The 26,200-nt window shown below is 43.3% G+C and overlaps 1 protein-coding gene across 5 annotated transcripts in view; it reads left to right on the forward strand.

The window, feature by feature from the left end:
* Nucleotides 1-26,200, forward strand: part of samd11 (sterile alpha motif domain containing 11) — a 52,223-nt gene that overhangs the window by 10,497 nt on the left and 15,526 nt on the right. For all 5 annotated transcript variants that reach the window (XM_051424237.1, XM_051424238.1, XM_051424239.1 and 2 more), the window contains exons 3-6: nt 5,460-5,635; nt 13,808-13,917; nt 21,452-21,544; nt 24,882-25,046. In XM_051424237.1, the coding sequence (XP_051280197.1) occupies nt 5,460-5,635; nt 13,808-13,917; nt 21,452-21,544; nt 24,882-25,046 (544 nt within the window). The remainder of the gene's footprint in view (nt 1-5,459; nt 5,636-13,807; nt 13,918-21,451; nt 21,545-24,881; nt 25,047-26,200) is intronic.

The raw sequence follows: 26,200 nt of genomic DNA on the forward strand, positions 1-26,200 counted from the left end.
TGCAATCCAAGAACAAGGAGACAAAAGCCATTCACAAATTTTAAAGTAGTGCCGTCTTTGCTTTAGTTGGAACTTGCAAAATGTGACACATCGTAGCTTTAACTGGATTAGGTGTGACAGGAAATCTGTACTCGGAAATAATGACGTCATTATAGGCTATAAAAAGGTGATACTTTCCTATTACATACAAATATATATCAATGTATGTTTGGCACAATAACTAGAAAAGGTAGGTAAAAAGTAACTATACTGTATAAATTATCATACAGTGTGTCAGTACGAGTGTGTTTGTGTCGGTATGAGCATTATATTCTAATGCCAGAAGAGTTCATCATGTTTCTAATTACATATCTTCAGTTTACTCACAGCGGCGCTTGATCTCTGCTGTTCTTGCAGATATTATACCAAGTTTGTTTACGTGCACAATAATAATTTGATCATAACCAGATCAGGCAAATACGAGGCTTGTCAGTTTATGTGGGACCTCTACAGTATAGTGCGCCATTTGTCTGATTTCTTTCACCGGTTTGATTCCTAACAGAAAGGTCATGGGGTACAGTTTATGCAAATGGTTTTATTTTAATAAACAAACAGCGTCATGGTGTGGTGGATGAAAAAGAAAACAAAAATTATTTTGGGATGACAACCATACAGCTTTCATGTCACAGCTAACACAAAGTAAAATAGAGATCGTATTAAGGTGCTCTGTGAATTTATTAAAGCAAACACCAACTCAATCTCTCCATGTTCTTTGTCTGTCCCTTACAGACATAATCCTGACCATCAAACACATCACATAAACTTTTAGGTTATCTGTGTAATCCGGTTACTGCGGACCACGTACACACTGGAATTAAACTATTACTTTAATCTGATCATTCAGGTTTTACTGGTTACGCTCTCAATTTGATGAAATCTGACACATTTGTAGCTGATCACCTTTTATAGGTGCACCTGTGGAAATGTCAGGACGGGTGAGTCAGAGATGAGGAGGGGGTGACACTAAACAAAGTAAAAAAATATATATTTTTGTGATCTCAAGACACAAACACACAGCAGACAAATTGTTTGTTATAGCCTTGCTTCAGAGCTCTTATGTGAGCACGGTAATGACCGCTTCACCTCCCACCCTCCTCACGCTCGTTTTTTTCCCTCTCTCTCCTTCTCTGTCGTCTCCTCATTCCCCCTCCCCCTTTCCCCTGGTGCTCGCGCCAAGTCGGCCCGCCATCCCGCCTCCACACACACACACCCACACACACACACACACACACACATACACACATGCTTCGAGGTAACGGCAGACAGGCGCGTGACTCATTAGGCATTCGTCCCCCAGGGAGATCGCTGGGGGGGCGCGTGCGAGGGAGAGAGAGCGCCGCAGCTGCAGGAATGTCACGGGCGGCTACCGCTGTGTGTGTGTGTGTGTGTGTGTGTGTGTGTGTGTGTGTGTGTGTGTGTGTGTGTGTGTGTGTGTGTGTGTGTGTGTGTGTGTGCGTGTGTGTGTGTGTGCGTGCTTGCTAATGCTGGTTGGAGCCAGCGGCAGGGCACTGCACCTTTCAGGAAATAACGCAAGGAGAAAGAAAAAAAAACATACGTATTAGTCCTGTTTTCCACCAAGAGCTCATTTAAAAGTCTGAAATAAATTTAGAGAGAAAACATTAGATTGCCTTATAATTTCTGCTTGGATTTAAACGCCTTTGCTGGCCAACATGTTGCTGTGATATTAGCCTGTGTTGTTTTTCACTGCATGAGCGTTTTGTTGCTTTTTAACCAAACCCTTGATATAAATGTATGAATTCAGGGCGCGACCTAAATGGGTTACAGGAACCTATATGGCTGCTAATGTAAGCACATTACTCACCATATGCAATCACCACATTGTTTTTCTTTGAAATATTCAAGCTTTATAACACGTATATCTACCTATTAAATGAGAATGTATGCAGATGATGTTTTTCAAAAGACCATATGAAAGTTTGATTTCCTGCGATTTCTCAAAGGGTGTCAGTAAATTTAGTGTGAGCCAAGATTACATTCTACCACGCTAAATGACATTCACTGCCACTCAAGTCTCTCTTGAAATTTGGTAGCCAGTGAAAAAGATGTGAATATTCACTAAAGCTAAAATCTTGATATTTATTGACTTAAAAACCCTTTAATATTGCCCATTATATCAAATTTCCTTCAGATTCAACTTCATTGTAATTTTAAAAAAGGACCCAATAACAGAAATGTTATAATGTCAATTGTTTAACTGTACATTGTAAACATTTAAACTTAATGTGTCTGCCCATTGGCCTAAACAGTGGAGCATGAAGAGGGTACGATAAACTGTGTAATGTCAAATCTCTTACAAACTGCAGCAATGTGAATATATTTTATGAAATATAATATGTTTAGTGAAAATCATGGTAGATTTCAGAAACCTTGCTGTTACTATACCTGTATTATGGAACTTTCCACACATTTTTAACATTAAGTGAAGTGAATGGTGCTAAAGACACTCTTGGTTACTGGCAAAAAGTCAGTATGGCTGTTTTATAATATGTTATGTAACTATAGTGATCACCTGCACTACTGTTTGCCCTTTGTGTTTCAGTCGCTGTATCAAACTTGCAGTAATTAATTACAGAAATAATTCACCATTATCAAGTTCAACTTCTAGTGTTATTCTCAGAGGATACTCTATCTATTGGAGAATGAATGTATTATATGAATGTATGAATATGAATGAATGAAGGGATTTATGTGTTTATGAGGAGTGTTTCTGACCATTTTAATTGTCTGTCTAGATTGTGTAAGAAGTTGGTCAGTGTGTATCTGTATGTATTTGTGTCTTTTTTTGCGTGTAAATGTGAAGCCCAGATATATTTCTTGGCTGCCTGACTGTCAGACAAAAAGCGTGGGAGGTGATATTCATAGAGGTGCTTTTAGTGGGACTTTTATGAGAGACTTTTTTCCATGGCTGAAAAGGAGGTTGACCACACACAGTAAGGTTGCCTCAGCTCTGTGCACATGCGTGTGTGTTTGTGCGTGCACATTCGAGCCTGAGCGCTCAGGCGCCCTTCCTTTGAGCGCTCCTACGTGGGCTGCCAGGGGTGTGTTTTGCTCCGTGTTTTGTTTCGGAGAGCCCTCCCCCGTGCTGCGGAAGTGTTGCCGGAAGCAGTGGGAGCTCACCCCCAGTTCTGCGTCAGTGCCACTAAAGAAAGGATCGGGGCTTTCCGGGAGGAGAGAAGAGGCTGGAGGGGGGTGGGGGGAGTGACGGGGGCTGTCAGCCTGTGTATGTCACGGCCATGTGGGTGGTTGTCTACACGCTCATACACACACACACACACAGATACACAGCCACAGTCACGACTGGTCTTAGACAAACTATTCCTGTATACGCTATATTGCTGGCATGCTCCAAGTAAAATCCCCTGCTTTGGAGGGGAATTCTAAGGAACAGGAACAGGTGGTGTGTGTGTGTGTGTGTGTGTGTGTGTGTGTGTGTGTGTGTGCACGCGTGTGTGTGTGTGTGTGTGTGTGTGTGTGTGTGCACGCGTGTGTGCATGCTTTTGTGTGTAGGTGGTGAAGTGTAGTGCGCACGTGCAGTTGTGTGTTTTCCTGGATGATGTGAAGACAGCAGTAAAGAGAGTTGGAGGTTGAGAATTTGTATTTAGCAGATGTGTGTGTCTGACAGATGTAACTGGTTGCGTCCATGGAAAACTGTTGTTTTGACGTGATGTTTAGCTCTTGTTTCTGCCCCTTTGGAGCTCCAGCACTAACTTCCCACAGCCTAGACCTGGTGTGGAAGTAGCAGAAGTATCAGAAAGTGATCCACTGTCCTCAAACGCTTGTGCAGAACTTGTAGAAAGCTTCGACAGGAAAGAAGAAAGGAAGAAAAAAAACTCTTTTCTGGCAAGGCATGATAAAAAAAAAAAAAAAAGAGAAAGGAGAGAAATGTGCAGAACTCTGTGGCCTGCTCATCCTGGGGGATGTTTTCATCTTTCTCTGTCTCTCTCCCCCCCCCAACTCTTTTTAATGTCTGCCATTTGAGAGACTCCAGAGGGGCTGCACCTGTTTGCCTCTTGGCTAGGAGCCCCCAAATCCCTCCTCCTGCCCCCGCCTGCCACTCATGCTGCTGCACCTCCTGGGATGGAAGGAGCAAGGGGAGGAGTGGTGGAGAGCGGGGTTGCATGTGGTGGAAGGGATAGCTGGAGGGCTTGAAGGCGTCCGGGAGTAAGAGCAGAGATGTAGGCACAGAGAGAGAGCGGGGGGGGGATATAGTTTCAAATCCAAGTCCACTCCACACCGGACAGACCTTACTTCTGTGGAGCTTTCTCTCTCTCATGTTTTGACTCCCCACATTCTCTTTCATTTCTGTATTTTCTCTCACCTTTTCTCTCTCCTGTACAAACCCACATCCGCTCTCCCTCTCTCCCCTGTTAACTTTTCTCCTCAGCCTACCCTTCCCTTGCTCTTCTCCAATTTCCTCCCCCGGCTCAGTCTTTTCTACTCTCTCCATCTCTCTCTCTCCCCTCCCATCTCTACTCCTCCCCCCCTCCTTCTCTATGTGATAGGACCATGTTAATCTGCAGTGACCTCTTCAGGTCACATTAAAGGTCGCCCAGCTTCACTTCCTAATGCCCCTAGGGCCACAATCTCCTTTTTATCCCTTCTTTTCTCCGCTTACTCCAGCAGCTTTGGAGCAAAATAAACACTTCAGTTAACCCACCAACTTTTCTCCCTATCAGTTTGGTTTAAGAGTAGAAAAGTATAGTAAACGTGACTTCTGTGTTTGGTACTAGGAAAGAAAACCCCACTTATTTCAAAAGGATGTTACTCCATTACTGCAGACGTACCCAGTTGACTGAACAGAGAGTATTTGAGGATTTGTTCATTATTCCTTTATAATTTATTCACAAAGAGTGCACGACTTTATGATATCTGGCTGTCAGTCTTACAGATTATGTTCAGTGGTTTCAGTGTAGCTCATGGGTGACAGCTACACTGATGTTTCTATCGTTGCAGTTGAACTGTTTTTTTTTTTCTGGAAGCTTGATTGTAGGTTCTGATGTCTAAAACAAAATTTGGTGTTCAATGATTTAATGCAGTGGGTCCAAACTGTTTTTTTGTCTCATGTACCCACACAGCCCTGTCAGATGATCCCAAGGACCGTCTGTCATAGTGTTTACGTATATTTCTTCTTAACAGATAGTGTTAGGTGTTAACATCTGACTCGATATGTGTGGATATATAGATTTTTTTTATCAAATCTCAATACTAGTCAATACTGCAAAATAAAGCTAAGATACCTTTACATTGGAGTCTTAATTCACCGTGTATGTGCATTTGCAGAGAGAATGCAGCGTATTATAACAATGATGCAGATTGAGACACACATTCAACAATTTGACAACCTAGTATGAATTCTGTTGCTAAAGTGTCTCCTTTTTACTTTGTGCCTTGTTGTGCAGAACCGTGGGCGCTTGGCTGAGAAACGTACCATCCCCCTGCCTCCCAACCGGGTGCCCAAGAAGGAGCTGGCCTCCATCTTCAGCAGTGACGACAGTGAAGGCAGTGAGCGGGCCAGTGGGGATCATGCCCACATCAAGCAGGAGGACGAGTTGCATTACAGTATCATGAGAAAGAGGTGAGACACCTATGACTTCTATAGCCATGGCTTAAATCTAGTTCAAGCATGTTAGATACCAGTTAATATCCCAGACCTTTTAGCTCTTTCTTTACTTCTTACATTGTCTTTCCTTTTTCTGTGTGCGTGTAATTGCTTTTATTGCACCTGAAAATGCATAGGATGTGTAGTGAAGTCACTGCAGGAAGAAAATGTCATGCTAACCTCTGAGGTGTTTCTTTTGTTAAAAATAATTAACAGTAATACGTCCTCTGTTTTGTTTGCTTCTCTTCGGGAGAACATTATTTTTAAAAAAGTGGCACCTCAGACGTGTGTGTAGTATTTCCATCAAAAGTGATTTCAGGATAATTTTGAGGTGTTAAAGGCACATTTTGTGACGAACAGACAAAAGAACTGTGTTTCAAAAATATACTCATGGCTTTTGCTTACGGAAGTCTAATGGATGGATGTGCTTTGAAAGTGTTAATTGGTTTGTTGGTTTGCATTTTGTTGCTCCTGCCAAGTCTCAGTGTATCTGTCTTGACTTGATATTGAAAGACTGAGTCACCTGAGTCACCGCACTGCTTCATCCCATCCTGTGCTGTGCTTGGGAGCTTGATCGTAGAGCGTTTCATACAAAACATTCACATTCAGGTTAAGTGTGAAGAACGTTTTGACATAGTTATGAAATACAGAGCCTCAGTATCATATTGAATGCGGAGTCCAGCATGTATCTATACACAGTCAGTCTCTGGATCCTCTTCCTTCACACTGTAGTCACACTATAGTTGTTATTTTAATCAAAGCAAGAGGAAAGCCATCTACTTTACAGGAATATTTTCAGTATTGCTGTTGTTATTTCTTAGGGTTGGCATCAAACCATAATAATAATAATAATAATACCACAAGTGGTATATATTAGGAATACAGCTTAAATGTTTTCAGAAAGTCAGTGGTTTATTAGTGAAATCAAACATGTCATAGTTTAGTGTGAATCAGTTAATGGCTGTCTGACAAATTGTCAAAACTGAAAATTTCCACAATAATGGATGGAGAAGAGTGCTCAGTGTGTTGTATACACATTAGACTGGTTTTGTCATAAAAATGTGGACTGCATTTACTAAAAGCCTGTTTGGATTCAAGCGATTAATCATGTTCACATCTTCAAACATGCAAACACACATGTGGGGTTACGGTCACCACAGCAACATAAACTAAAAAAAATAGGATTTTAATTTTAAATATATACTTTAACAATCAGTACTTTGATGCATGTGAAATGACAGAAATCAGTACATTTTGAATCTAAAATAAACGTCACATGGATTTGCGATTACGTGATGTGAACATATACAGATTTGTATGATTCAGAAATCAGACAGGCTATGGACAGATATAATGCAGAAGCCGTTCATTGATTAACCTCTGAAAATCCCCAGCTGCATTATAAGCAGCTTGTGCAACCTCATTACAGGAGGGGATGTTTTTCATGTCTTGAGACTTGCGTGTGACACGGCGGACAGCACAGCAACTGTGAAGCTTTAAATGGATCCACTAACCTCATTTAAGAGGGCTTCCCCTCCCCCGACACTTGTGCCGCTGGCGTGTTAAGATGATAATGAATTTAAAGAACACTTATGACTAATATGTCAGGCTTTTACCCTTTGAAAGGCGACGGACTCGCTGGAGCCGCAGCTCCGGTCTGTCCTGGGCATCCGTCTCAGCCCTGCTTTATCCCCCCAGTGCGGGTCTGGACGAACGGGATAATGGGATGTCCAATCACGGAAATGTGATTTCCATTGACCGCAGCTTCGTAAGTGAGTCGTAGAAGGGTCTTAACAAATTGGATTTGGCCAATGGATGTGAAAAATACAGGGCCTCTGTATACATGTGTGATGTATCTGTGCTGTCTCATCCACACATCATCAAGGCTGGCGGCAGCACCGTGTCACACCCACTTGATTGCTGCAACCTGCCTACTGTAACTTGAATCTACATGGACACATCCAAGCAGCATGTGTCAATTATCCAATTTTTTTTATCCTAACATAATGTCTCATGCAGCAAATTAACCAGAGGGAGCATTACATTAGGATATACTTTAGACTGATTTTCCACTCCATTCTTGTTTTTCAGTGTATAGTTAATTATATATTATTTAAATTTCTGTAAAATTAAAGAGTAGATTGTTTGGTTAGTTAAAGTGGCTGTCTTCTGTGCAATAAGAGGATTTGCTTGTCAGTGTCAACAAGTGTTGCTTTCATTCTCATCCGGACGGCTTCTCAGGTTCATTATAAACAGGTCAACCTTCTTTTAACCAGATTAATAGTTCCCTGCTTTACAGACAATTAGCTTACTTGGTGCTCCATAGATCTGAGCTCGTCCTGCTGAATAAGCACATAGCATCTACAGACTGAAGTGCAGCCAAGCCACGGAGCCGACCAAATAATCATTATCACAATAAGGTGTGTACGGAAGCTCCTTGGGGTATCAGAACTAAAGTCTCGTGTGGCTCCTGTGAACCACTCAGGAAGTGAAATGTGGAAATAAAACCTAGTTTTGTTATCACCTCGGTATCAGTGCTGCAGATTGTTTGTATCTGACTTGGATTCGTTAACACTGATTTATGGATTTCATCTCAGGGACTAAATATTTGATGGCGGTAACTTATTTTAGTGTCTTACTCAAGGGCAAAACAAAGCCTACCTTAGCGTTTGTTTCAGTTGGCCGTAGATAACAAGGCTTTGATTGAAAAGTGCTGACTGAGAGTCTGGGTAATTACCCGGCAACCACCGTGGATTTTATAAGTTACACCCGCTGACGTCTGCCTTTCAGCCTGTGCCCTGTAGAAGAAAAAAAAATTCACCATACCCATTATTAATGTTCACCATAACAAACAAAAGCAGGTTCTCAGTTTTTCAATCAGACATGAGGCTATTTGCTACTTGATCACTTACATATGCAAATGCTTCCATCTACAAAAAGACAAAAAATATATATTTGTTATATGTATCAGTGCAGACTAGATTAAGTAGGAAGAGGGAGGTTTTTGTTCAACATAGTCAGAGTGTCCGGGGCTAACACTAGGTCTCCTCATACAAGAGCCATCTCGTCCTGTGCTCATCCAATCACCAGGGAGTAAAGCTGATTGAGATGAGCAACATACTGAATTAAACATAACCCTCTAACATCATCAGCATCTAATTGGTTTTGTACCAGTATTTCTGTCTTCAGCTGCAAGGTTCTAGCATAAGTCATTGAGGGCGTGATTTCGATAGACCTGATTACAGCCTTGAACTGTTGCCGTCTGCTTGACTGTGTTTTTTACCCCAGTGAAATGTTGAGGCAGTGTGCGCTTTGGTGCTCATTGAGAGAAAACGCCGGAGCTGCTGTAGTGTTTGCTGCAGGTTCAAGTTGATAAGAGGCTGATTAATGAAATTAGAAGCAAACAGAGGATGCTCAAGTACATAAACATAAGTACGAATCTCATATTACTACTTACTATCTCAATGTTCCCTTTACAGCCCACATCTTTGTATGAGAATGGATCTTTTCATGGAGCAGCATGGCTCATATTTGTTAATGGAGATGCTGTATTCAATCTGTCTCATAACCACAGAGAGTGAAAGACACTGATGCTGAGTTAGCTACTGTATGTCTATTGCATTTGACATTTTGTCCTCTGGCTTTATTGAACAACTGTGTCATTGCCTTATGCCAGTAAGAGGTCACGGACAGTGTGAAATTACTGGAAATGGCTCTCCCCTAAAGCACTAATTAGTGAGCTTGGAGGTTTTATAGCTTTCTAGAGGAGCTTTCCGCTTCAAGAATTTTTGGCCTTGTTTACAATGTGTTTACCATGGCGACAGAGTCACAGCAATTTAGTAGTTGATTGGGCGTTGGCTAGCAGCAAGACACTCATTGTTTTCACATGGAGCAGTATTTTGTCTATCAACTCCCTGTCAAAACACAGGATCAACAAAAAGATGGTCAACAGTGTTCCAGCGATTTAGTCTCAGATTTGGCATTGGCTTGAAGCGTGAGGTTCATCATTTCCACATGTAAAGAACACAGTGTTTACTATTCATGTGCTGTCATACAGTATGTTGACATCAGCTGAAGATAATAAGAGCTTTGGCCTCTCATGCAGTACAACAGTGTGCTCTTTGAAAGTTCGACCCCCTGTAAATATAATGAATAATTGGCTTTTTCAATCAAAATGTTCCTTAAAACTAGAATTAGAAAAAAATAAATTAGGAAAAGGATACAATTTAAAAGGGAGAAAGCTCCTAAAGTGTGAGCCAGAGGTGAAATTACCGGTGAAAACAGCACCATGTCCATGGCTCAGTGCAGGAGACCTTAAATGCAACATGGCGGACTTACCGTATATTCTATTTCCCTCTTACTTTTCTTTCCTCCCTTGGCTGCCTTATCGACCTCATGTCAGCCTGTACAGCAGAGGAACAACAAGGAGAAGTGAAGCCGGGCTACTCTTACTTATTTATGTATCTATTTCTGTATTTATTCATTACCCCCTCTGCTTGCAGGGTTCCCAGTTGCGGGTTGCCTTTCGAGCCAACTGTGAGCAGCATGACAATTGGGTTTCCGTTGCTCAAAGGATTCAGACAAAATATAAAATGTATACGGAACCAATCCACATTTCTGCTTTAAAGCTTTATGTGTCCTAAAGTATAGGTAATTCCTAAATGAAAGACTTTTCCCGTGGAACATCCGATAAAACTTAACTCATTCCCACTTTTTCTCTGCATTTTGCCCAAGTCCATGCTATGCAGTTGTTGTTGAATATTACATATTGCCTGGTAGTATTTGAATGTTGCTGTTGGCCACCCGTGCAGGTTGGAGTAGGCTGTGTGTTGCCTTGAGAGCAGAGGAGAGCACACAATAAACCTGTGAGCACCAGATGTTACACAGCGCTTGCGACCTGTCTCTCTCTCTCTCTCTCTCTCTCTCTCTCTCTCGCTCTCGCTCTCTCTTCTCCTCCTCCACTCCTCCACCTTCACATCCCTGCTGTCTGTCTGTCAGCACTTTCCCAGTGGTGGTGTGAGACATGGCGTCAGGGTGCCTGGGCCGCCAGCTTCTGCCAGCTCACACTGTGACCTCCAGCCCCGCCACCTCAGCTCCGCGTGCCAATGCCACAGCAGGCCACTACTGGGCATTTATACTGAGGTGACTCCCTGTGCCAGGAGAAGAGTCTCTTCATGTTGTTGAACATTTTGAACAGTAACGTTTACTGTAATGGTAGAAGGGAACACAGCCTTTTCTTAACAAAAGAAAGAGCCCCAACAACTGATCTGGCAGACATCAATTTTTGCAGGAACACTGGACATTTTTATGACATTTTTATTTCTTTTTTATGGAGACGCTTGGATCAGAAATGCATAAAAATTTAAATGACTATGAGAATGTAGTAATTCTCAACATATTGTCATTTGGAGTAGTAGGGACTATGATAAGTGATCTGCTAAGTGATTAGTGTATTTAAAATGCATAGACTAGAAGCATTGAAAGAAAACCGCAGTAGAAATTCTGCCTGGGTATTGCCAGAAATATGTCTGGAACATCAAGTATCAAAAAGTTTAAAGTATAGAAAATAATTTGATCAGATATTTCCTGACCTAAATCAGGAACATTTTCTAACTTTTCACAATATATTAGCTTGATTACTTATACACAATTTGCGGTATCAGTAATGTTGGATATCAGTAGTAACCTTAATAGGCTTTGAGTATTAACTCATATTAGTTATCCCAGTGTCTGGGTCAGTCTGTCTGTCCTGTGGCCGGGGATGACTATTGACCAGTTTGGGGATGAGCTGAGGATGAGATGATTGTCTCCGGCATGCACCTGGGTGATAAGAAGGCAGCTCATGTCCTTCTTAGCTATCAGACCCCCCAGCCCACACCCCCACCCCCCTCCCAATCGTCTCTGAGGCCCCCGTCCTTCCCAGCTAACCCCAGCCTTAGGAGCTCCTTAGGGAGCGCTGACTCAGGTGACTGGGTTTTAAACACCATCCCCACCCCCCTCTTCATTGTCCAGGGCTTGAGTATGACCTTGCCTCCACCCAGAGAAAGAGAGGGGGAGGGGGGTCGAGGGGAGGGCAGAGGTGGGTGGGGATAGGGCTAGGCCCTCATTAGCCCAAGCCGAGGCGGGACAGCTCAGGAAAAGTGCGCTAATTACCCCACTAACAATGTCCTTGCCGTTCATGGCTTAGAGCGGCCACTTCGCCACAGGATAATAACCCCATCACCTCTCTGAGAAGTTCAGGATGGCATTATCATGATCACTTTAAATGATGGACAGAGGGCGGTGTTATAACGCAGCCAGTTGATTGATGGATTTGGCTGCAGTTTCTCACAGTGGAGTGTGTAACTGCAGTGTGTGTAATGTGTGTTTTGTTGGAGTCACTGGGTGACGCAGATACATTATTATGACTTTAAGCACAATTAAAAAAACCTTCCCTGCATCTAATTTTCTTTTAGAAGGAAACCATTGAGCTCTCAGACACAGATAGCTACTAATTTTAGCAAGTTACACTCTGAAAAAGTAGTCTATCATTAGTCTAAAAAGTTTGCAGTCACAGTCCAATCAAGCGTCTCCTCGCTTAGCAACCAGTGGTAACTGTTTTGTCTGAGACTGTTTTCTGACTCATTGGTTCTCTGTGACTGAAAGGTGACTGGTGAAGCCAGTGATGGCCAGCATTAGGCCCTCTACGCTTTCCTTCATCTTTTCTGTTAGCGTGTGGAAAACAGCTTGGCGACCGACAGCCTGACATTACAGCAGGAGCCTGTAATCATGGGACTGTAAAAACCCAAATCCAGCAGCCGCAAACAGTGTGGCCTCGTCATAGTGGTGGCAGCTAAGAACCATTCACCGCTTCTGTCCCATAAACTGTGCTTGCTGTGTCATACCAGACCCCCTTCATAGATGATTCTGCTTTCAATAAAGTTACCAGTTAAGCCTATAAACGAGATTCCTGCTGACACGAGAGGATGCCGATACCATCAAACTGACATGTCTAAATACTACATGTTTTCAGGCTTATTTTGTGGATAAAATGATAGTAAATGCTCCTCTTCTTTTGGGCTTTGGAACCTTCCTTGTAGCATATATGTCACAGTCCTTTAATGGTAAATGATATTTAGACTGTAAGCTACAAGATTTATACTATGCAACCCTGCACCTCTCCCACCACACAAGCTGTTTACCATTACTCTGTGACTACTCTCGTACTGCACGGCTGCTACACTCCCCTCAAACTCGAAGCGCCTATTTCCCATCATTATGCCATTTAATGCGATCAGGATGGTAATCAGATTGCAAATGAAATACCTCCATGACACAGTTGTGTGGGTCCATTGGTGTGGGGATGTTAGAGAGGTGGCTGGTGGAGCATTTGGAAGGGCAGAGTGGCTCCAACCAGATCTGGGCCTAATCTGTAAACCCTCCTCCTGCTCTTCCATTGGCTGCTGAAGGGCAGGACAGGGTGTTTGAGGAGACTCTTGTGGACAGTTTTGTTGTGAAGGACCTCCTGTTGAAGTATAGGCATGACAAGAGAAAAGAAGACCTTTTCTTTTAATAGCCAGTGTCATATACCACAGATCCATTGTGTTGTCTTTTAAAAATTACATACCTTATAAGTAAGTAATTAGTTAAAAAGTATTTTTTTTCAATCTCAAATATTAGTCATCTGTCTTCGTTCATTTTTCAATCGCCATATTTGTGTAAAACAGCTGGTGGCGACCTGAATTTAAAAAGAGCCATAATCAGGTTTTAAGCTGCTAAACTACTTATGAGTTGTGAATATGTTCGTTAATGCATCTTAGTGTGGAAGATGAGTAGGGATGAGACCCAAAAGTGCTGGATGCGGTAGTCTGTCAGAGTGTATTACACACCTCAGAGCTAAGAGCCAGTTGACAGGACAGCCACTTGTAGCTGCTGAGTCTGTGTGGAGGTATGCATTTTAGAGGGGATAGTGCTGTCTGGATGGAGGATTTCTATGGTAAGCAGTGTGTGAAATAGTATGAATTTATGCGCTGCCGCTTTATCCCATACAGTACTGGTTTGGATTGCGTTGTGGAGTTAAGTTTGTTTGGGGCTGCTTTTAAATGTGTTTATCCTCTCTTTCCTGTGTGTGTGTGTGTGTGTGTGTGTGTGTGTGTCTGTGTATTACAGTCGTGACAGTGACCTCTCTACAATCATCTCCAACCTGCACCACACCAGACAGCACGGCATGCCCGAGGGCCAGTCAGCCTCTGACCACAACTCCAGCACTGGACACACAGGTAGGACCCCCAGTGATGCTCTCTGTGTGTGTATGTATGTGTGTGTGTGTGTGTGTGTGTGTGTGTGTGTGTGTGTGTGTGTGTGTGTGTGTGTGTGTGTGTGTGTTTAAAGGTTTGTCAGGATGTATTCCCCTTTTCTCTTTCCTTTTTCATCTCTTTGTTTCTTTCTTCCTTAGCATCCAGGCTGATGATATATGCCCTGATATATCTCCTGTAACATATGTAAACGTTCCATCACCCATTTAATTTACCCTAATTTGTGTGATTGGGGGAATTTAACGTAAGCTTATTACTCATTCCTGAAGGTCGCTCTCAAGTTGATTACTTAATGTTCTTCCCACATTCTCTGCCGCACTCCAGGATTTTTGTTAAACCCCCTGTTTTAAATTACCTCTGAATAAATAGCTTTGTTTGCCATTAATCCAGTTTCATGTGAGCAGAGAAACCATGGTGTGCGTGTGCTAAGAGCTTTTTCTTACAGCTTACAGACAGAACACAGACAACATTTAATCACAGCTATTTGTCAAGTAGCTTGTATGGGGATAATGTGCAGCCATCAAAGACATATGGTTGTAAAACAACCTCTGTAGATATCAGTATTCAGCGATCAACCTACTATACTGGATGTTTGTTGGTTAGTCGTACTCATTTTCGTGACACATGATTGTATAGTGTTCTGTATCCCAACAAGTTATGATTAAAGACAACAATGCATCATCAGAAACCCAAACTTTGCATTGTCAACACATTATTATATTTTTGCATATTAAAAATGTTAAATCTTTCAACTGTTTTAAAGCGTTAAGCAAGTCACACTCAGGTCCTGAGGCTTGTTGATGACTCTGAACTCTGTCTCAACCTTTATTGTGGTGATTGTTGTGATTTTACATAAAGTTTCACTGTTGTAGCAGGCTTTTATATTATTTATTCGAATGTTTGTAAGGTTGTCTTTTCTCAGTGCTCTCCCACATTGAAGTCAGTTTAGTACGAATTATAGTAAATACTATCAATGTAGACTATTATAATACATTTTTTTATGCTGACCTGTGCCTCCAGGAAAAACAGTTGTCTAAAATTTTGATAATGACAAAAGAATTAGCTGAATTAAATACATTCCATCAGCAAATCCAAATAAAGACATTTACCCATAATTAACGAATGAGTTGGCTTTTTAACAGTAGAGATCATACCTTTGCTCCACGGTTTGACCCTGTCCCTTCTTATACCATTAGCCAGAGGCACAGCGAGTGCCATAATCAACCCACACTCAACACCTCCATACCCTCTCTCTGTGTGCTCATCTCCTCTGTCTGCCAGATTAATTGTCCATACGGTGCCCGTGATATCAGCCAGGGTGGGTGGAAGGTGGAGGGTATTAGACTGCTCAACAGCCAGCCCAGCCAGTGTCTTAAACCCCGGTTTGGGACGGATTTCCGCCCAAATACCAGCCTAATCAGCTGCTAAACTTAATGGAGAAATCAGAGCCCTGAGTAGTTATCTTAATGGAGGAGGACACAAGGGGATAAAGGTGGGTGGGTGTTGGTTGATGGAGGAAGGGGTGAGCACAGTGTGGGCAAAGCCAGAGGGGGGTCCAAGGTCCTAAAATCTGTACGTTTGACCATTAAAGGGAGATTTAACAGGCTGCCTAAGCAGCTCGCTCCGTGTCTGTAAACAAGTCCAATCCGATCAGCCACCGGCTCTAATTCTGTCTGCCAGTGAAATTAGATGCACACACGTTCACAAACACACTATTACACACAAATGACACATAGTTATACAGATGCATGCCCACGCAAAATCAACACAGGTTCAAATTTGTGTCCAAATACATAGGTGGGTGTACAAAGGTTTAAAGCGGTGGATTATTTGAGTTAGAGATGGATGAGACGGTTAACACAGCTCTCTGTCTATGATATTGCATTTACTCTGTCAGTCAGCTCTGCTTATTTGACTTATCCTCCAAAAGAGAGGGAGAGACAGGGAGTTAGACATGAGAGAAATTAAGGAAAGGCTGCAACAGAGAGAGAGAGACGGAGATGCAGTGATGGAAGAAACATTTGGAAATAAAGAGACAGAGGAAAGAGAGATGAATGAGTGCGGTGGTGGTATCAGGGGAGGGCAGGCGGCAGCTATGGCGGCGGCCGGCTGTGTGTGTTTGTGTGTGTGTGGGTCAGGAGGAAAGGGAAGCAGGCTTGCCGGGTCGTCTATGCGCCGGAGTGGGCCGTTAATTAAATCTGAGGGACAGACAGGAGGGCTGCCTCCCTCCTTCTCTTCTCCACTCCCTCCCTCAGTCGCTTGCTCGCTCCCCAGCCGCTGGCTATTCGGAGGCTCTGTGAGAGGTGGAGGGGAAGGAGGAGGGAGGGGGAGAGCAGGGGCGCCGACGCTGAGAGTCTGGCTGCCTGTGGAGACTGTAAACCGTGGCTCTGCGGTCAGACCGGAGACTCAAACAGGCAGATAAGGTGTTTTTGGACCGCCACTCTCTCTCTCCTCTGCTCCCTGCACTCAGTCTCCCAGAGGCAGTTACAGCCTGTCGGTGTGTGTGTGGTTGGGGGTTGTAGCAGTGGTTTGGGGCTTGAGCACATTTTTGTGTGTGTGTGTGTGTGTGTGTGTGTGTTTGAGTGTGTGCACCTTTCTGTGTGTGGTTTTAAATGCCTGGTTTTAGATGTTTGCTTGCGTGTGAATCTACAGCCAAGCGTGTTTGTGCAAGACCTTTTTTTCAAACTGATGTGGTGAGAATTGCTTTTAAAGTATTACCAGCTAGTTATTACATGATTAGCACATAAATGCACTTTTAAACAAAAGTAAACACTCAAGGATTTCTGATGGTATTAGCTCTGTCATACAGAAGCAAAAGGGGAAATAGGGGTTGTTTTTTAAACCTTCTGCTTAATAGGAATGTAATTGGGTGGCCATAACAAAATGGCTTCTGTGTTATTGTTCATAAAAATAAAAAAAATAAAAAACATGCTAATGCATCTGTCAAGAGATGAAATTCACTGGTGACAAAAAAAAAAAAAAAATATAGAGAATAAGCCCTTAAAGTCCAGTGTGTAAAGTTGCAGATTGCATCTTCCTTGCTTTACCCTCCCCTTCCAAGCACGAAGGAGAAACTACAGTGGCCATGAAATGTGTGAATGGTTCTATCTGCAGCCAGTGTTTTGTTTGTCCGTTCTGGGCTGCTGTAGAAACATGGTGGTTCAACATGGCAGCCTCTACGGAAAGGGACCCATGGCGTCTGTAGATGTAAAAGGCTCATTTAAAAGGCATATTTTCAGGTGATTATACACTAATGAAAACATACCTATGAATATTATATTTCATTTCTTCCAAAAGAAGTGTGGACACTGGACCAAGCGGAAGTTTCAAGTCCTTTTGTGTGTGTCTGTGCCATTTTTAGTGTTTAGCAGTACTAGCGATACTTTATATTTGTGGTTTTCTTTGGATTTCATTTGACAATTTAGATGTGTCAGGTACACTCTTATCAAAATTAACATAATGTATTGTTACATTCTCAGTACTGACATCAGATAGCAAACTTGTGAACTTGCATTATAACTTTAATAGCCTTTCATAACCTGTGACTTGAGCCTTGTATTGATAAGAATATTAATTTGCATACTTAAAAGTTACAGTGGAAGTGGAAGAAGACACATGAATGCTGGGTTGACATGGAAATATTAGACAAAGAAAGCAGTGCATTTAAGAATGGCAGAGGACAGCAGCTGATTAAAAACATATATATATTTTTATTATTTTGAATTTCCTTATTGGCAAGATTTCATTATGAGGTGTAAGTTATGACCAGAAATAAATCTTTTATCAGAGAATAATTAAATCCCATTTTAATTAAGACAAAGTAATTAGCAATATTAAAACTTTTTTAAGTAGCTATCTGTCACAGACCAGGACTCTAAACAAACCAGCCACTGCTGCTGGAAACATCAGTTCTTGTGGAAACATCACCACCTGTGCACCAGACGATTTCTACAGGAAGGAACCAACAGAAGGCCTTTAAAACGACAAAAACAAAAGCTTGCATAAATAGCCCGCAGGTTTAGTTTTTATTGTGTTACATAACTATATTGAGTTGCAAAAGGGACATTTATTTATATGACAATGTCACAGACTTTCACTTTAAGGTCAGCCATATTTTAGTCAGTTGACTACACAGTCTTCTCTTCCCGTGACTTCTTTAGTTGTGTTCTTCTCTCTTCACCTCTCTTAATTCCTCTCTTCCTGATGAAAAGACATAGGACATGACAAACAGTGGAGCACTGTTACTGTGTGTGTACATGTGCATGTGATGGCAGTGGCGCATCCTCCCCTCAGCGTGAGCAGAAGCGCCTCTCTCCCCATCTCCATCACCCTCCCCCTTCCTCCCTTCCCTCTCCCAGCTGCATCGGCCTGTAAGCCAATCAATGGCAGGGCTTTCAGGGCCGGCGGAGGCCCCGGCACACGGTGGGGGGATCAATAAGTTATTAGCACCATTCTGTCAGCTGTAATGTGGAGATTGATCGGGGGGCTGCGGCTGGCGGCCCACCCCACGTCCCCGCCTGTCACTCCCCCCCTTTTCTCCGCACAGCCCCCCCTCCCCGGCCTGATAAAGATGACAGATTAACGGAGTAAGAGAGGAATTAAGGAGTCTGGCTGTCTGAGCTGTCACCACGCTCCATGGGATGGAGAGAGGGGAGGAAGAGGACTAAAGTTTGAGGGAGGAGAGGAAATCAGAGAGTAAGAAAGAAAGAGGAATGCTTCCCTGCCTGATGGTTCGCCCTGGTGGTGTCACATGAAAGAGAAGTGGTTTTGGTCCTGCTGTTTCCTCTTTCTCTATCTGTCCCATGGTTTTCATCCCTCTTTTCTCTCAGTGGGAGGAGCAGCACATAAGGAGGAGGTTAACTAGCAAGGAGGAACTGAGTCAGAGGCTAGAATAGTGTGTGTTTAGGTCAACTTCTTAGGAAAAAAAAAGTTAGCCTGCAGACTGCTGACCGAGAATGGCAAAAAAAAAAACCAGGGGGCTATATCATAGCAGCTTGTGCTATATACACTTCTCTATATTGCACTCTTTTGATGGTTAAAATCACAGCCTTGAAGCTGAAATAAAACTCTTGACTCCATAACCACTAATTCTTCAGCCATATTAACAAGCAGGTGATGGGAAATGCCCGGGGTAGCAAACTTGACTGTAAGCGGGGTTAGTGGGAGTAAAAGGGTTAGCATAGACGCTAGCAAGAACTCAGGGTTGGGCATTAAAAGGGAGCGCCGGTGCTCTAAGAAGCCCCATTTAATTGGCTTTAAAAGCTTTCCGCCCTCAAATCTCTGGCCCTCGGGCACTCGCTCAGGAGACACAGTGTCTTGAGTGAGGTCGGCTCAAGAGACGACTCAAGTGTGTGTGTTTGATCATGAGAGGCTCTGGGTGTGGGTGTAAGCGTGTGTGCGTGTGTGTGTGTGTGTGTGTGTGTGTGTGTGTGTGTTTGGTGGAAGTGGGGGTTCTCTCTCTCTCTCTTTGTTAATATTCCAATCGGATTTTTTTTTTAACAGAAAAAAAAGACCAGTGAAAGAAATGCACTGAACGTGATTTGAAAATGAGAAGAAAAACCAAATGAGTGATAATAAAAGAAGTGGAAGAAAAAGTAGAAATTGTGAAAGACATTCAGCGTGTGTGTGTGTGTGTGTGTGTGTGTGTGTGTGTGTGTGTGTGTGTGTGTGTGTGTGTGTGTGCGCGAGTTGTCCATTAGTGCTCCCCCCTCCCTTCTCTGTCTCTTTAGGATGGTATAGGGAGTGGATCTCCTCAGGACCTGAGAGGCAACATCAAACACTGGATCATTAGTGGACCTCCTCCCTCTCCCTCTCTCTCCCTTTCTCGTTGGCTCGCTCGCCCTCTCATCAACACCAGGGCTCCTTTGGCAGCCCAACAAAATCCTCTGAGTCCTGTCTAAATCTCTTTCTGTCTCTTTCCCCTCCCTGTCTATCTGTGTCTTGTTATAGAGAAGAAAGAACATAAGTTTGGGTGATAGGTTAAGGGTTAAAGGTCAGACTCCTCTCTAGCTTCACTCCTCTGTTGATGACTGTCTGCCCGTTCCTAAGGTAACAACAATATCAGGAGTGGACACATGACAGAAATCGCCAAATGTTATTTGCTTGGGTATTGCTACGAAATTATGTTGTTTTGTTTGTATTTTCTTCCTTCCTGTTCATTGTTTCTCCGTACTGTTTACACATGCTGTGCAAATGATGAAAAATTGCTTTGTTGAAAAAGAGAGACAGAGGGAGAGAGGAACCATTCTCCTTGAGGGAGGGAAAAAAAAATGCTCCCCCATCCCTAAAAATACGCACTGAGAGGTGAGAAAGAAAGTGAGAAAAAAAGAGAAAGAAGGGAAGCAGTTGCTGCTGTGGGTTGGCTGTCTGTGTGGAGGAAGAAACAGAGTTAGAGAAAAAGCAGAGGTGCATGAGATAGAAATAGAGAAAGAAAGAAAGGGAGGGGAGAGAGAGAGAGAGAGAGAGAGAGAGCAATGACAAACGGCTTTTTCCTTCCTGCCGGCGCTGCGTGCGCTGTGCTCTGCATCCCCTCCCTCTCTGATTAGGCCCGTATTGATTTGAGGTGTGTTTGAGGGGGTTGGAGGTGAGGCGATTGGGTGGGAAGGAAGAGAGGGATGAGAGGGGAGGAGAGGAGGAGGAGGAGGAGGCGGAAGGCAGTAGGGGGTGCTGTAATTGTACACTAGATGCTTCTCTTTGGTGGCAGGGGAGGAGGTATGGGGAGAACAGGGAGGAAGAGGAGTAGGAAGAGGCAGTGAGGGTGTTAATGGGAGTAAAGACAGAGAACTCCTGATGGGAGGAAGGTTTCAAATGCACCTAGAGGAGAGGAGAAAGAGAAGGAAGCAGATGTAGACACAAGAAGTGTGTTTATGAGGGGAGGACAGCTACGAGAGAGGGGAGTGGCTGCTGTTGAGGTACAAAAACTAAAACTAAAAACATGATATAGACATAATGTAGGCTGAGAGGAGTTTCTTGAGCAGCTGAGAGGCTCTCGAGCACTTTAGTTCAGTTAGAGGCTTTTGTGCCAACATCTGGAAAAAGTAAAGGAAGAAGAGAAGAGCGAGAGGAAGAACAGTGATAACACTTGAGGACAGACTGTTGGAAAGAGACGTTTGAGGAGACACAGAGAGACAGAGCCCTCCTCCCTCCCTCAAATACACAAACACACACACACACGCACACACACACACACACACACGTGAATGAGCCGGGCAGATCTGTCATCCACGGCGGTGCAGGCCCCCTCTCATTTTTGACAGAACAGGCACATCTCCAGACGCCCGTGGCTTGCTTCACTCGCTCTGTTTCTCTCTTTCTCTCCACCTATCACTTTTTTCTCTTTGGGTCTTTTTTCGCTCTCCTTCAAATTCTGCATTTCCAAAGCAGCTGCCATGTATACAGGTAGACATGGAGCAGAGCGTCAATACCACAGCTTTTTACTTTGGTCTTTTTTTTTTTTTAAGTGACTTCTCTTTCTGTCTTTGTGTGTGTGTATTTACAGATGACCTTCTAGGCAAGAGGAGAAGCTTCTCTCCCAACAGCAGCAGCGAGTGTCCCTCTGACAGCAAGAAGTCACGTAGCGTATCCCCCAAAGGTAAGACCATGCCGTGTATTTGTGTGTTGTGATGTTACAGATGTGCTCGGAGGTGCATTTACTGAGAGTAAAACGGGTAAAAATTGTAGGAAATAAGACAGGATGACTGAATGTTAAAGTGAAACACAGAGGATGGAAGCTGCAGGTAAAGAAGAGGGAGAAATTAGGCAGTATTAGTTTAGCTGCTGGTGGTCAGTGTGTTCAGGTTACTGTGGTGATGGGATTACACGCACGCAGACTCACGCACAGTCTTACTTTCTCACATATTTGAAGAGACAGTTCCATGCCATTTCTGTATTAACCCATTCCTCTCTCTCACACACTTACAGCTGCATATATATATATATATATATATATACACACACACACACACACACACACACACACACACAATGGGGGAAGTCTGTAAAGGGTCAGTACGCCCAAATTACCAAAACATAGTATATTCTCACTAACCCTGAATGGCATAGACCATGAAGACAGTTTTGCTGTTTTTGTTTGTGCTGCTGAGTTTTATCTGTGAGATTCTGCTGCTACTACAATAAGATGGATTTTTTGAGCACCAGAACAGATTTGTGGTGGTCTAAATATTGAAAAATGACATTTGAAAAACTTTTCTGTACAATCTGCATTACTCGGATCCATCAGCAGGCCTCACTTTGAACAGTTCTCATCAATGATATCTCTGATTTGGGTGAACTGCCTCTTTAACAGGAAACCAGAGGTGGTTGTTATGTTTGCTCTCCTCCAAACAGCACACAATATAAGTATAAACTATATATATAAAATATCTAAATAATATCTTAGATAATAGCCCCTGTACATTCCTAATATATATACTGTTACCTCTATATATGACATGAGAACACCATAAATAATGGACCTTGAGAAAGAACACTTTGGCAAGACAATGCCCCTCTGTAGCACTACAATCCGGTCACCATCCTCTATTATTCATATCTCCTTCACGCGACGTGAAACCGGGCGCCTGTCGTGGAGCCGGCACAGCCACTGGGCCTGTCCCTCTGGGCTCCCGAGGAAGACTTCCTGTCTGATGCATTATACAGCAGGCAGAACCGCAAAACCAAGGGCAGCTCACCGCACATCCAGCCTCTTCTCTGGAGACACCTGAACAACACACACACACACACACACACACACACACACACACACACACACACACACACACACACACACACACACACACACACACACACACACACACACACACACACACACACACACTCCAGGAGCATGTGTAAGCCAAACAACATCAAATAGCTCTGATTATTTGATATATGAGTAAAATGTTATTTTATGATGGTTAGGGGTAAAAAATAGATCGGTGCGTGTTTATGTAAGTGCATTTGGATGTCAGATTGATTGTAGGGCTCAGCAGGAACCTGGTATTGACCTTTGCCCTCTGGGTGACCTTTGACAGACAGAAGCCCTGCCTGGAGCCTCTTTTCTCTGTAGTCATTCCTGGCCATTATAGTCTTACTTGGACACATCACAGCTTCTGAAAGATGCATGGGTTTTTGTGGATGTGTGGTAGTGTGTGTATGTGTGTCTGTTTGTGTACTCAGGCTTGGCTTCCTTTTAAAGCGAATGGAGCTCATGTGTTTTTATTTTGATGCTGTGCTCTGTGTGGTTAGGTTTTTGGCTTTTAAAGCAAACAACCTCTGTATACGCCTTGCATATATTCTTCTTTTGCTGTATATTTGCATAAGGGAGACAGATAAAGTAGACTCTTTGTGTGAGTATGTGTGTGTGCAGCCTGCTGTTCAGAGAAGTGCATTTAAGCCATTTCAAAACACTGCTGATCCTGTGTCTTAACCTTGAGCTCTGTCCACACCCAAGCCCTGACTCTGCACCTGTATGTGTGTTTCTGTGTGTGTTACATCTTCGTGCCTTTACGTTTGGCGACAGACACTATCCCTTAATGACTAATGCAGGTGGAGAAATGGATTGAGAGAGAGAGGGACAGAGAGAGAGAAAGAGAAGGTAGTGTTTGGATGGAGCCAGAGAGATTGGATGCCGCTGTGTAAATGATGTCTGTTTTTCTTTCTGTTGCAAAGTCGGCACCCCCCGCTGTGTTTAGAGAGCGAGAAAACTTTAGACAGGCACAGACTAGTTGCGCACACACACATACACACAAACTCACATACTCTTGAGGACCTTGGGTGGATTAGCTGGAGCTTGGCGGTGGAGACAGAGATGCTTGCGTGCTCGCTTCCTCCCCCCACTACCACCTCCACCCCACCTCCGCTCCTCAGCGCCACTCCTGCTCGCCTGCCCGGGGCCAGGCTCAGGTTTCAATAAGAAGGAGGGTGGTAAAAATAACCCCTGCTTTCTTCTGCTTCTCCCTCCTCCCCATCATCCTCTTTCTCCCTCTTCTAACTCCCTAACCACCTCCCCATATCCCCCACCACCCTTACCTTAGATCATGTTACTATTGACAGAGAGAGGGAGGAGGGAGGTCAGAGAGAGAGATTAAGTGTGGGGACTGACAGCTAGATAGATATCATACACCACATCGTCTTCACAACACCTTAAACACAGCACAGCAGTAATACACACATATACACACACGGTGGAAAAAACTCTTTTTCTTCTTTTTTAAAATTCTTTTGGTTGTGTTTTTTTCATTAAAAACAGTCAAAATACAGTAAAGTAAAACAACCCTACTGAGTTCATGCTGAGGTCAGGCTCAGACCATTAACAATGCATGGTTGTATGCATGTAGCTTCATTCAAAGAGGTATCCCATCCATCAGTGCTGTCTTCTTTATGAATGATCTGTGTACAAGCATGTTTTGTGGCTGATATTTCATGAAGCTTGTATGTCAGAGAGTATGTCAGTACATGGGTTGCCAGCTCTACCCACAGAGCTAACCGGGCGCCCGCATAAGGAATGATTTGTATTCTAAAAGTACACCTGTCTTATCAGCCAAAATCACAGAATGTGACAGAAAATTCACTCCCTTCAAATTGCTCAAAATTACTCAAATGAAATTCTGGTGTTTAGGATACACAACGTTCTGAAGTTAACAGACTGGTTCCTAAGCTGCAGTAAGCCTTCTGTTGGACTGAAATGTGATTTTGGGTATTGAACTACAATTTGATGTGAGTATGTGCTTGAGGCAAATTCCTCACAATCATGACTGACATGGAGATGAATGTGTATGAATACACAAGATAATTATTACTAAATTAATAGCAAGTTAATGTCTTAATGGAGGTTTTACAGCTTGCATTTTCAAGGTAGTATTTATCTCCTGATGAGTTGTATATTGACGGATACGGTCATAATATAAATGTCTCCCTCTTCTCTCCAGAGAACTCCCAGAGCCCGGTGGTGGAGGCAGGCGGCAGCCACGGCCACATGAGCCCTGAGGAGCACTACAGGCGCATGATGTCAGCGCTCAGCGAGCAAGGGTCCTACGAGGAGCAACAACAACGGCTCTACCAGCTGGCGAGCAGCATGGGTCTGCCTGGTCACGGTCAGTCTACAGACTTATACAGTATTTGTGTGTGTGTGTGTGTGTGTGTGTGTGTGTGTATGAGTGTATCAATCATCATCCTCAGTGTTATCCTGTTGGCTTTTAAATATCTGCAGTGCACAGTTGATTTCTGCATTCAGAATAGCGTTTCCTAGTCTACCAGTAAGAACTGACTCATGAAAGATCTAGAGGTATGTTTCCTTTAGTCCTTTTCTTTATTTTGAAGTAACTTTAGAGTTAGTTTGAAGAAACTTGAGATTTACTTCAAACTAAAAGGGTTTCCTTTGGAAGCACTTCACCAGCTTCTATAAAAAACACCTCTTCCATCACCTGTCACCAAGTCACCGAGATGCAGTGCTACTTTGTAACCCCAGAGTGTAGCACTGTGTTCAGGGTACCATGTTAAGGTGTGCCACACTGCTGCCATTGTAAAACCCCAGCCATGGAGATGGCTGACATTTCTATTTGTGGTGCTTGCCCACCCAGTGTCAAAGTGTCAGTCAGGGTGATTTCTGACCACCATGGCTCTCCGTTGTTAACACCCACAAGCCTTCGCATGCATCAACGCCACGATTGATCCGGGAGCTCTCATTGGCTGCCTGCCAACCCTCTAAATCTCCCTACACCCTGGAAACCACCAGTGTGTCCCAGTTTTTCACAATTTCTATAGACACATAAAATTTACTGGGTTTAGCTTAAGAGAATTGTAGTGTGATAGGGAAAAAAGGAAAATGAGAAAAGTTGCCTCGTTGGGATTTTATAAGCTGGCTTTATATTCATTTCACTCTGCCTGCCATTAAATTTTAACCTTTTTCTCACATTTTTGTAAAGAATGTAACATTAAGTCCTACCAGTCTTTATGAGCTCTTTCGCAGTAGCATAAATCCAATCGATGCCCTGGCCGAATTGTAGTTTGAGCTACTTTTATTTTTATTTGATTAGTAATGATTTTTAATTGCTGGCTGCAAATCTAGGGGGCGAAGCCTATAAACGCTTTAATTGCCTTTTCCCCATGTCTTAGAGGAGTTAGAAGCAAGAGGCAGTGCATTGTGGGGGTTTTATGGCCCAGGGTGCAGTCTGATTGCTGGCTTCCTTTCCCAGAAGCCTTGCTGGTATGAAGCAGACACACTCGCTCCCTTCCTTCACTTCCAAAT

The sequence above is a fragment of the Dicentrarchus labrax genome, unplaced genomic scaffold (genome assembly GCF_905237075.1).
Source record: "Dicentrarchus labrax unplaced genomic scaffold, dlabrax2021, whole genome shotgun sequence".
Lineage (NCBI taxonomy): Eukaryota > Metazoa > Chordata > Actinopteri > Moronidae > Dicentrarchus > Dicentrarchus labrax.